We start from the raw sequence: 11,876 nt of genomic DNA, 5'->3' as shown, positions 1-11,876 counted from the left end.
CAGTGATACTGGTAATTATTCCAGTACAGGGGCAGCACAGCAGCCTCCTGCAGCAGCCCTGCAGAGCAGCTCCTCTGGGAATGCTCTGCCCAAAGCCCTCTGGAGGTGAGGGTGTGTTACAGACATGTTTTATGAAAAATCCTTTTGCCAGGATTTTTTCTGAGAAGCTGAGAGGCCTCAGAGGAAAAGAAAAACAGTAATTATCTGCTGCTGTGGACAGCAACAGGTGCATCTTTGATTGGTCTCATGTGGTTGTTTCTAATTAATGGCCAATCACAGTCCAGCTGTCTCAGACTCTCTGGTCAGTCACAAGATTTTATCATCATTCCATTCTTTCTATTCCTTGCTAGCCTTCTGATGAAATCCTTTCTTCTATTCTTTTAGTATAGTTTTAATATATATATCATAAAATAATAAATCAGCCTTCTGAAACATGGAGTCAAGACTCTCATCTCTTCCCTCGTCCTGGGAGCCCTGTGAACACCACCACACTGTGCTGCAGCCCTGCAAGGAGAGAGGCTGACTTGGAAAAGCTGCCCATGGAATGCCAGTCCCTGTTACTTTTCATACTGACTAAGAGGTGAGAGATGATGTGACAAATAAGATGTGAGCAGGCTGAGCCAAGAACCACCCTCCTCTGTGGGGCACAAAGAAATGCAGCCCTGCAGGTAACAAACTCCTCACCGGCTGCCAGTTCCACTGTGGACAATGTGCCTTTGCAATCCAGCTGCTGCTCAGCTCACAAAATCCACTTGTCCCTCAGTAATCAAGAAGTAAACTGCCCTCCTCTGCCTGATTCTGTATTTTCTCACTATAATTAAATGTGACATGCAGCTGCAGTAAATATTTGTGCTGTCTTCTGCAGGGAATGCATATAAATTTTAGTCTAGGCTGTAGCTGGATTGATATTTTTAGTCTAATACAAATTCACTAAAGCTAGAAATTTGACAGAGTAAGAGCAAAAAAAAAAGAATGCAACCTTACTTTCCATAGAAAAAGGGAGCTAACTGTGTTATCCAGATACTGAGGCAGCCTTGAGAGGCTGAGTTTAAGAATTAATCTAATTGCCACTAGATGGCACATCTCATTTACTAGTCTGTATCTGAATTCAGGACTGCCTTTTAAAAAAGCATATATATTCCCTGTCCTTGCTAACAGAACACTTTGTGTTGCTTTCTGTTTTGAAATCAGAAAGCTTAAAAAACTCCAATTTAAAAAAAAAAGAATTTTTAACTAAAAAATACACCATCTGCCAGTGAAAACCTAGCTTGATTCTGTCACATCTATAACCAAACCAGGTTAATAACCAGCATCACAGATGGTTTCTTTATATAAATATGTACATCTCCCCATAGTGACTCTTTCAGCTGCTTCCCAAAGCTGCTGGCACTGTGTTGTCTCGTTTCCCAGGCAATGGCGGTACCTCACACTCAGCCTGGACATTATGCAGCTGGAATGGATTTCAGAAGATGCCATCCCCTGCCTGTGGCTGTTTCCAGCACCAGCAAGGGCTGCAGTGGTGGACAGCCATGTCTCTACCAAAGAGCAGCAACAGATGGATATTAAAGCACTCTTGTGCAACTGCTCTGCTCCCTCAGATGATCAAATCTGCTGAAGGATGCTTTTAACTCACCCAAATTCCCACTCAAGGCTACAGACCAATATCATGGTGACCTCAATATGACAGCAATGGGGCTGCAGTCAGAGCACGAAAGGTGCAATTTGCTCTTCCTGCAGCATTCAGCAATATAAACTGTTAGAAACCACTGAAACACAAACAACAAAATCTTTGTGGCTGCCATGCTCATTTTCCCTCAATATCAGGGTGTCCAGCAGGAGTGGTCATTTCCTCATTCTCTCAAGCCCAAACTCACATGAGATGAGCATTGAGCTCATTTCTGTTCTTCCATTGCCAGCAGTGGAATGTGTTTCAGACCAGTCTGCAAACTGACTGCTACCACTTTGAAAACCTGCCACCTTCCAAGGAGCTCCAAGAGCATCTATTAAATAAAGATACAGAGAACAAATTGTTAAAAAAAGATATAGAGAACAAACAGAAGTAAAATCCTTTCTTCTGGTTCTACTCCAGTCATCTGAAAATCTCTAGAAGTTAAATTTATTGTAATGACTAAGAGCATGCTCCTCTGTGGCATAAAGCTTCTGAGGAGCTGAGCAGCAGTGGGGTTTGACACGAGCTAGGACTGCTCTGTACAGAACTCTGAACTACTGGGGCCTGAGTTCTGTTGGCATCCATCTAATACATGCCCCTTTTATACCACAGTGAAGGCTAAGAGAGTAGTTCCAACTGGTTTACAATTTCTGAGGGTGTAATAAAAAGCATTGCAAAGAATACTCTTAGAGTATCACAGGAGAGCAGAGGACCAGAGTAAAATGATCTAAACTCCATCCATGTCTATTACACTGGTACAAGTGATGAAAACCAAATCACTATCTACATTGGGGCCCAAATTTATGAATACCTGTAAAACGGGGGTCAAAATATTGAGTCTGAAACCACTGAAATTTGTAAAGGTATGTTTAAATATTAAATACTATTAGAGATGAACTGGAACCCCCATTTTTCCTATGGCCTGCTTCACAATCAATTGTCAGCTCTGTTCATTCTGGGTTTGAACAGCTGAGCAGAGGATGCCAACTCCATCCCACTGGATCATTCAATCATCTGCCATGGCTAGCAGTGTGCTGATTTGGAAAGACTGAATTTATGAAATAACCAGAAAATTTAAAATAAAAATAACTGGATTCATAAAAAAAAGTATTTTAAGATGGATATAGTTTGTAAAATCTTTTAAAAGTTGCAGTGTGTGTAATCTGCCAATGAAACTGAAACCCCACTGATTTCAGGTTTGGCATTATGAAACACTGACAAGGTTAGGAATGCCCACTTACCATTCTTTTTCACCTCCTTCTCACATCACTGAAAAAGTGTTATCAAATGCTAAGAACAATCACTGTCCTGCATGCCACTGAATTTATCAAAGGCGAATGGTACCTGCAGAAGTAAATTAACCAAAAGCATACAACAGCAGCTTTCAGTTTAAAGCTTCACCATTTAAACCTTATAAAAACCTCATCACACACACACACAGGTAGACCTTTAGGCAAAAAAATGAACTTGGCAGAACAGTTTCAATTGTGTCTTTACATACAAAGAAGGCACAACTGCACATTTTCCTACCTACAAACTTGCCTTATGAGCGCCTTGAAACCCAGTGTGACCAACTGGCTGGGACACTCGACACCACAGCATTTGGTGCTTACAGTAACAATGCAGCTGGCACATCACCCCAGCCCAGCAGCTCTGCTGCTGCCAGCTGCTGGCTGCCCGCTGCAGGCCTGCCTGAGCTCCTGAAGTGTTCCTGTCATTTAAAGCAACACACAGATCACTAGGAGGTTTCTTATTAAGATTTTAATGAAAACAGAGGACCAGCTGTACAGACTCAGCCCAGAAACCAATGCTCAAACGACAACCTTCATGCTGGGGCTCATATAAAACTGGCAGATTCACCTCCCCATTTTTAATGTCCCACCCTCCCATTCCAGGGCACAGGAGCCTGGTGAAAACTGAATTGAAAGTGTTCACAGATTGTTTTCCTGTTACTTGAAATCTTGTTTAAGTATTTGCTTCATTTCTTACATAAAGGATAACTCAAGAATTACAATAAAAAAGTGACAAAACATGGACTGAGTCTTTTGAGTTCACAGTAATGTACTCCCTTATAAAACTTTCCTTTGCAGGGCTGAAACAACAACAGGTAAAATTCTTCAGTGCCCCAGCTATTTTGGCACCTTACATGTCATTCACAGGGAAAAAAAAAAAATTAAAGCACTTAAACAAACAGAATTAAGTCTCCTAAATAAAACAAAATGACTTTGAAAATTTTCACAAGTGACACAGTAGCCTAAGAACAGCATGATTCCCTTCAGCAATCTGAATTAGTCCTAGTGCAGAGCAATCCAAAATTACATAGCAAGTCTGTGTCAAGATAATGCAGTAATCTAATACTATCCTTACAAATCCACACAAATCAAAATTATAACAATAAAGGATAAAAATTTAAAAACCTCCAAACACCAAAACCTAACAGCCCAAACTTAGATCAGCATATATTTATAATAAGTACTGATAACTAGCAATTGTTGAAGATTTACAACGATGGGAGTAAAATGCATTCCAGCATAAAAATCCTGCTCTGCAGAGGATTATTCTCCATATGTTAGTTGTGCTTTTAACTCATGGGTAAGGTAAGTGGTCAGCACTCCTAATACTTTTTCCGTGAGAGCAGAATTTGACATTACAAGAGCAATCAGCTGAGCAGCATCAGTCCAGTCTAAGTTCTTGACAACAGCCATGGCTTCAGCACAGAGCTTCTGCTTCTCAGCAGCAGGCAATTCCATTAAAATCTGAGGGACTGACTTGAACTGTCCAGAAGTCATCCATCCAAGCAATCCACCCAGTGCTCCTCCTAGGAAACACAATGAATCACCAGTCTTTATCAGTTAATGTGAAAGCCTGGAATTCCCTCCTCAGCCTTCACCTACAATGTTCCCACCACAATTAGAAATCAACATAGAGTTGTTATCTGTATCTGCTTTAACCAAGTTTATACACTGTTTTCAAAGCATCAAAAAGGATTTTAAAAGCTCTTTACATCCACAACTACCATAAAGAAACCCCTTATACAATCAACACCGATAGCTTCAAGCTTAGAAACCAGAACCAAAACAGTCCCTGGGACGCTCTCCTAGGGTAAGCTCTACTGCACAATAAAACCTTGCCCAAGGAAAACACCAGACCAACAACTGCCTCAGCAGTGCCAGTCTCTTACTAGATACTCCCAGAGTGGTCAGAGCTTTCTGGTTCTTTAAGAGTCACACACTGCAGTGTCCTACACACCTGAAGCCACCCCTGCAGGTGCTTGGAGACCAAGCCCATCAGACACATCCAGGCTTTCATCTACCATGTGGACAAGACATGCTGGGGTAAGTGGAAGCTCCTAGGCTATGAGGATAACAGCAGAGGGATGGATGATGTGCCTGTGGCTGCTGAGAAAGCAGCCCAGCAGCCCTGCAGGGCTCCCCTCCAGCAGCAGTGTGAGTGCAGCACAGCAATCCACAGGGCAGCACTGCCTGGAGCACACATGGCCTGGGATGGATGGACAGATGGAATGAAGGCAGGAAAGAGAGAGAGAGAGAGAGAACCCTCCCAATGGAGAGGTGGCAGAACTGACCCTGCCACCAAAACTGCCAACCCCAGAGACTGCTCCTAAAAAGTAATCTATGCACTCCCAGGGATGCAGCTTTTCATTAGACAAAAACTCTGAATTTGCAGCTTTGACTCAGTTAGCAATGTTTCCCATGATAGCACAGAAATACTTGAAAGCCTCTGATGGCTGAATTCATCTTCAAGGGAGTTTTATGAGAACATCAATAACCGATTTAGCGGCACTTTACGAAAAAGCCACTAGAAGCATTGATGTCTAAGATTTAACCACCCTCTCGTTCCTAAAAAAAGCACACTCACCTACAGCAATTCCAGGAGGGCCTCCCAGCATGCCCCCCACAAAGGCAGATGCCCCTGTGAGCATGGCTCCCCGGCCAGAGTTGGCAACAGCAGCTTTCATGCCCTTCACCGTGGCAACGTGGCTGAGCAGCGCCATCACATCATCAACACGCAGCGGCACCCCGGCGTCCCCAAATCCTGCACAAAATGTTTATGTTATCTTTTGGTCACTGCAACTAAGACTAAGCCTAACTGCTAAATGAACTTGATGGGAAGATAAGCCTAGTGGTCAAAGACAAACACAGGAAATACTAACTGCTTTCTTTGTTGATTCTCAGAAAAGCACCCCGTGCAGCACGTGCTGAAGGTTACCAAAAATGCCAATGAGATCTCACGTTAGACCAGAAAAGGAATGAGTTCATAACAAATTCAGAGATTCTACAGAATCAGATTCTTCAGTACATTGCTGTTGGCCTGAGCAATTCCCATGTGTGTTCAGCATCACACACAGCTCTGGGAAAAAGACAAAGCTTCACTCTACCACAACTAGCAGATTATAATTGACTCATCTGTCAGGTATCTTCTCATTGTCCTAATTTCTACCACAAATCTGTCATTTATTTTCACATAACAGTTCTTCTGCCTGTTTTGTTACATGTTTAAACACTTGCATGCTGATTTCTGAAGGCAAGAGGCTGACTGTAGCAACCAAGAAGTGCCTGAGAAGTGTTGGAGGAGACACCTGGCGCTGGGACATGTAGTGCTCAGCTGCTCTGGAGCCAGACCAGCAGAAAGGTAGGGCTGGATGGAGAAGGCAGTCAGGACTCAGAGCACAGATGCCAGCAGAGTCTCACAAAGGAGCAAGCAGAGACACAGGACCCCAGCTTGTGAAATGCTGTCCCATGTCCTCAGCAAGAGGCAGAGACCTGTCCCTGAGAACAAGCACTCTGAGACCAAAACTTCTCACCCTCAGTCACTTGCTGCTGCTGCTCACTACATAAATCATTCCCACTCTGCACACCAGCTGAGGAAAGGGCTTCCAGGGATAATTAAAAACAAACAAAAAAAAAGTATTCAATGGGATTAAAAATAAAATCACATCTACACAAGTTGCAGATTTCTTCTTGTACATGTAATGTCAGCACTATAGAACTGATGAACATTTGGGGCTTTTTCAGAGCCTAGAAAACCTCTTATCCCAGTGTGTGTGCAATACTTTCTCAGCCCAGGCCAACCTGTTTCACAGTCTCTCCTGAACAGATCTCCTCAGTGCAAAGTTAATGTGCAGTGGTATGTCATGATTTTTTCATATTAAAAATTAACTACTGCAACAGAGAAAGCTTTCTTCTGCACTAAAATGGCTGACTGCAAGTCATCTATGGCACTGCTGACCCTGAAGAAAGGTCTGGGTTTTGGGAAGGGACCACATATGCTCCATAGCTGCAAAGAGGCACAGCAGGAAATCCATCCGACAGTTGATTTTTCTCACTACTTCATTCATCTTTGTGCCAGTCTCAAGGAAACATCCAAGTTCATAATTTTACCACTTCTGCTTTTGGGCTCTTGGCAGGCTGCTGACCCAGCAGTGGCTCAGAGTGGCAGAGTGTGCTGGGCAGTGACAGCAGAGCCACACACTCTGCTCCCAGAGTTACAGATTCTCTCATTCCACGGGGCTCAAGCTCCTAGGAATGAACAAATGGCTGCTCTGCCTGTCCTAGAGCAGTGGGGAAAAACCCCCAAATACACTACTGGAACAGCAGCCACTGCCAGGCCTGGACAGAGAGACAATTAAGTGTTTGTTTTCACCTTTCTAACCAAAGGTGAGCAGCTATCCACTCAGAGTGCCATTCACAGCAGCCCTGAGCAGGCTGAAGTGCTGCAGGATTCACTCCCTCCTCTCAGACACTGATTTGTGCTTGTGCTTCACCTCTGTGCCATGTCCCAGACTAACCCAAAGCGCTGAAAACAATTTGCATCTCCTCTCTGGGCTAAATTCAGTCCATGTCTCACACAAAGCCATCCAGGATGAAGGCTCTGCAGCACAGGTGGGACAACACACCTTGGAGAGCTGACAATCAGCTTTGCCCCCTCAAGCGGAGGAAGTGCTACAATTTCCTAAAGCAATCTGATTGTACCAGATGTGCAATGCTGTTTTATGTGCAGAGACACCTGCAGCTGAAGCACAGGTTCCAGCACTGGGTTGAAGCTGGCTGCCCAAAGTCACCTGCACTGCCATCCTCCACAGGGCCAATACTGCAAGGTGTCCTCACAGCGACATGGCAAAGGTGACCAGCTACCCTTGGTTTCTCTGGATAAACAAAACACTCCTTAATAACTACCTTTAAAGAGCAGTTGACCTAAAGTTAAAAAATAGCCAGGCCATAAGGCAAGTGGTCATCACACTGCTGCCTGGTGGTGTACAAATTTGTGGCAAGGCAAATTTGGAACTCATCAATCATCCTCAATATAAAACAGAAACTTACTGGGACTCCAGAAACTGAAAGTAGTTTTTTCATAGTAAATTACTGATAATTTCTTTCCCATCACAACTCCCCCAAAGGAAATTTGCACTTGCAAAATTAACATTTATTTGGGCTCTTTTGGCTTGACTGAACGGGGTTCTTGCACAGCAGAGTGGGTCCTCCTCAATTCTGGATGCGAGCATCACACTCAAAACTCTCAATGACTTCACAAGGAGCACTCATTTTCTCTAAACACTTACAGGTATTTCTATGATCTCTTATTATATTTACTATAATTTAAGTGCAGCAGAGAACATTAGTGAACACAGTACCTGAGGCACAGCACAAACAAGGTTGGCCTTTTTTTAACTTACATACAGAGCACTAGTGGGAGCCACTGAAACATAAACCACGTCCTAACGTGTAAAGTAATCCCAGATTCCTACATTTGGCACACAGAATTATGAATTCTTTGAAAAAATTCAATTAAGAATCAAGATGGTCAATCAGGCAATTTTCAGTGAGCGGGTATTTATTCCACCACACACTCCAGGACATTAAAGGATATTTGGACAATACACTAACAAGTTGCAGCACAGAGACACCACAAAAGCATTTAACCTGCTATTAGGACAAGCAGCCCCTACCAAAAAACCAATTTCAATAACTGTCAGCAGCCAGCCAGCTCGCTCAGGAAATCAAACAAAAGGCTTATAAAGCTCTGCAGCTCCAAACCTCTAACAACACTCTGGGAGCCTGTGAGAAGCCAACTGCAAGAATGTGGAGCACAGAGTTGCATCTGACATCAACCTACTGATGAGAATCACAACCAAGCAGAAGAGGAAGACAGGCATGTTGCAGAATGCCACTGGTGCTACAAAGGAGTAAGGATCCTACCCCAGAACAGCACAGAAGGAGCTGTAAACTTTGTGTGTTAGAGGTACAATCACATGATAGCCAAAACCATTTACAAACTCTGATGGTGCAACTCACAAGTAACTTAATGTGCAATTTGATTCTAGCAACCAATTGTTCCCTACTGAATTCACCCAGACATTAGGAAACACCAGGATTGTAAACCACTGGATCTGGTCTAATGAAGGGATAGAAATGTCAACATCCATAAAACTGTGTGCAGCTTTCAGAGGTGCTAAGTCTCCACAGCTCCTACTGACTTCACGTGGTACTGAGAATCTTCAGCACCTCAAGAAAAAAAACAAACCCAAGAGTTCCAGAACATGAAGCTGCTGACAAACCAAGCTCTGTTGTGCAATGGTTTTGTTCTACTGCAGCTCGATGGCTGCTCTCTTTGTGTCTTTGTGGTCTTCCCAAATACTCATCCCCAGTCTCAGATTCTGTACTTCACTTGATGCTCCCTCACTCACTTTCAGCCCAAGGACAGGAGAACAAAGTGAGCAAGGCTCCTGCTCTCCCTGTCCAAAGACATCATGTTCCAACATCTCAACTTTGAACCCACAGCCAGCAGGTTTTCTTAAGAAGAAAAATGCCATAGAAAGAATTGAAACAACAACAGCATACCCCACTCACTGAAAGTCCTGCTAATACAAAGAATTGAAGAGGGTTCCCAGTGAACTCAGTGGTGTGAACCCCATTTCAGCTGTTCCCAGGTTAACATTCCCATCTCATCAGCCTACTTCCCCCTTCACCAAATGATGACTTCAGACAAGCAAAAGCCCTTCTATCCCTGCACTCACTATCCCAGTGAGAGAAAAATGAGCCTCTTCCCAAATGCCCACAGAGCAGACATTCCCACCAGCACCCAGCAGCCTGCCCCACCATGGAGCTGTCCTCACTGCTCCTTGCAGCTTCTCATGGAGGGAACTGAGGGAACATCTCTGCCATGTGCACGTACGCAGCACAAAATCCCACCCACACAGCACATTCCAAAGCACTGGGAAGATACAGAGATAAGTGTTCTTACCTGTGCCTGTCCGTATCATGGTGGACACCAGATGGTGATGAACAAGAATGTGAGGTGAAAATTTCTTCTGTTTCAACTGTACAGCAACAGCTCTCTATGAACTGGAACCTTTTATAAGAAATTTGAGAACAGCACTGGAGAAAATCCAAACACAAAGTACTCAGACACTCAGACAGACTGAAGAACACAACTTCACAAACAACAGTGTGCAGGACAACATCACCTGATGGACTGAACAGGCCAGAAGTCCATCAATAATTTCAGTAACAGCTGGTGGACAGACAGGGACTCAAGATACTGAGTCCATCTGCAAAGGAGGACTATCTCATCACTGGTGCCTACACATCCTGTAAGCACGAGAAGCATCTGGCTGCTAAACCATCACTTTCTGAAAATCCTACCTTTACAGCCTGGTCTAGTATTTGGAACCTGCAAAGCAGGTGGCCTGTCTGATAAAAATCATGACTAGCATCAGCAGCCAGTAAATATACCAGTTTTGAACCTGCTCTGCATTTACAAATTTCATTTATTTTGCTAAGATAGGGTTTACTCCTGCTTGGTGGCATAATAGTTAAAATATGCTTACTGCCACTGCCACTTCAGCATTTGGTACTCTTCTTTCCCAACCACAAGGATTCACTATATCTAAAAATATTTACTGTAATAATATGTCACTGACTATATATTTACTCAGATTTCTTTTAGTTTCCATTATATGAGGAGATGATAAGAAACTCTTGTATTTGCTAGACAACCTGAATTCAATTGAAATGCACAAAAGAGGATTTTAATATAGTTTTGCAAGAACTGAGGCCTTAAGAGCATTGCTTTTCTTCTGTGTATTTATCAAAGCATGTAATATAATCAAAGCACTTAATAGATTTATTTAACACAAGAGGTAACAAATTCACTCATTAGATGAGCAAACTACTTGTAGGGACCTAGAAGCTGATTTTACAAGGTTCTTAGATGCCTAAAAATGCAGCTAAATATTCAGTGGGAATGATCTCATTCCACTGAGATAACAGGAAATTTGGCACCTAACCTGTCTAGGCACTTAGGATACCCAGCTTACCTGGTCTGCTACATTACAAAGCATCTGTGAAAGACTGGCCATAACTCCTTCTGCCCTTGAATTTTTATAGACCTCATTCATTGTCCTTCTAATTAATAAGCTAAGAGCTATTCTTTCCCCACATTTCCTAGCCAGTTTCTCCATTTTGAAGGCTGTATTCAAAAAAGTTACAGGTCGCTTTCATCAGCTAACTGATACTGAAGCCAATAATGAGACTTTCAGTTAAGAAAGAGGAAAGAGATGACAGTCAGAAACACAAATAGCAGAGCTGTTCCGCTGTAGAGGTACTTAGCACAGCACACACCAGTGATATCTTCAAAATCGGAACTAAGCCTGAAAATGAAAGATGTTTTCCCTGACTCATTGCAAAAACATAGAACTTCATCTCATTAAAATTAATCAACATGTTCTGAATGCCTTAAAATTTATTAAAAATGTTATGACTAAAAGAGACTGAGCATAAAATGTAATTATAAATCCTTTGAAATAGCCGAAATTTAATTACACTATAGCTGTTTCTTTATTTATTTTCCTGTCAATTTCAGGTTTACTGTTGCTGAAGCATTGCTCCAGCCGCAATGTGACTTGGAGAAACAAGGAATGAGATGTTCATTGAAAACCCACCTAGACGCGTTTCTGTGTCACCTGCTCGGGGTGGCCCTGCTTGGGCTGGGTGATCTCAGAGCTCCCTTCCCACCACAATGACTCGGGGATTCTGTGCAGCGCAAGGGGACTTCAGTGGGGCCTGAAGGTCCTTAGGGGCATTAGCGCCGCAGCGAACCACGGCCCCAGGTCCAAGTCTAGCTCCAGCTCCGGGCTCGGCCGCAGGCGCTGGGGCGGCTCCCCCGGCGCTCCCTCCCTGGGCAGCGCTGC

At 43.3% G+C, this 11,876-nt stretch overlaps 1 protein-coding gene across 2 annotated transcripts; it reads right to left on the bottom strand.

Moving 5' to 3' along the window:
* Positions 1–3,415: 3,415 nt before the first annotated feature.
* Positions 3,416–11,786, bottom strand: CUNH19orf12 (chromosome unknown C19orf12 homolog). Of its 2 annotated transcripts, none has more exons than XM_005426255.2 (4): positions 11,628–11,786; positions 9,929–10,062; positions 5,546–5,722; positions 3,416–4,487 (listed from the first exon to the last, which is right to left on the bottom strand). In XM_005426255.2, exons 2-4 carry the CDS (start codon positions 9,945–9,947, stop codon positions 4,225–4,227), a joined length of 459 nt encoding a protein of 152 aa, XP_005426312.1. In that variant the 5' UTR covers positions 9,948–10,062; positions 11,628–11,786; the 3' UTR covers positions 3,416–4,224. The 2 variants fall into 2 exon arrangements, with proteins under 2 accessions (XP_005426312.1, XP_030917164.1); XM_031061304.1 differs by having other exon boundaries at positions 9,929–10,036.
* Positions 11,787–11,876: the final 90 nt, after the last annotated feature.

This window comes from Geospiza fortis, unplaced genomic scaffold (genome assembly GCF_000277835.1).
Source record: "Geospiza fortis unplaced genomic scaffold, GeoFor_1.0 scaffold79, whole genome shotgun sequence".
In the NCBI taxonomy this organism is placed as follows: Eukaryota; Metazoa; Chordata; class Aves; order Passeriformes; family Thraupidae; genus Geospiza; species Geospiza fortis.
This window is presented reverse-complemented; position numbering and strand designations above follow the sequence as displayed.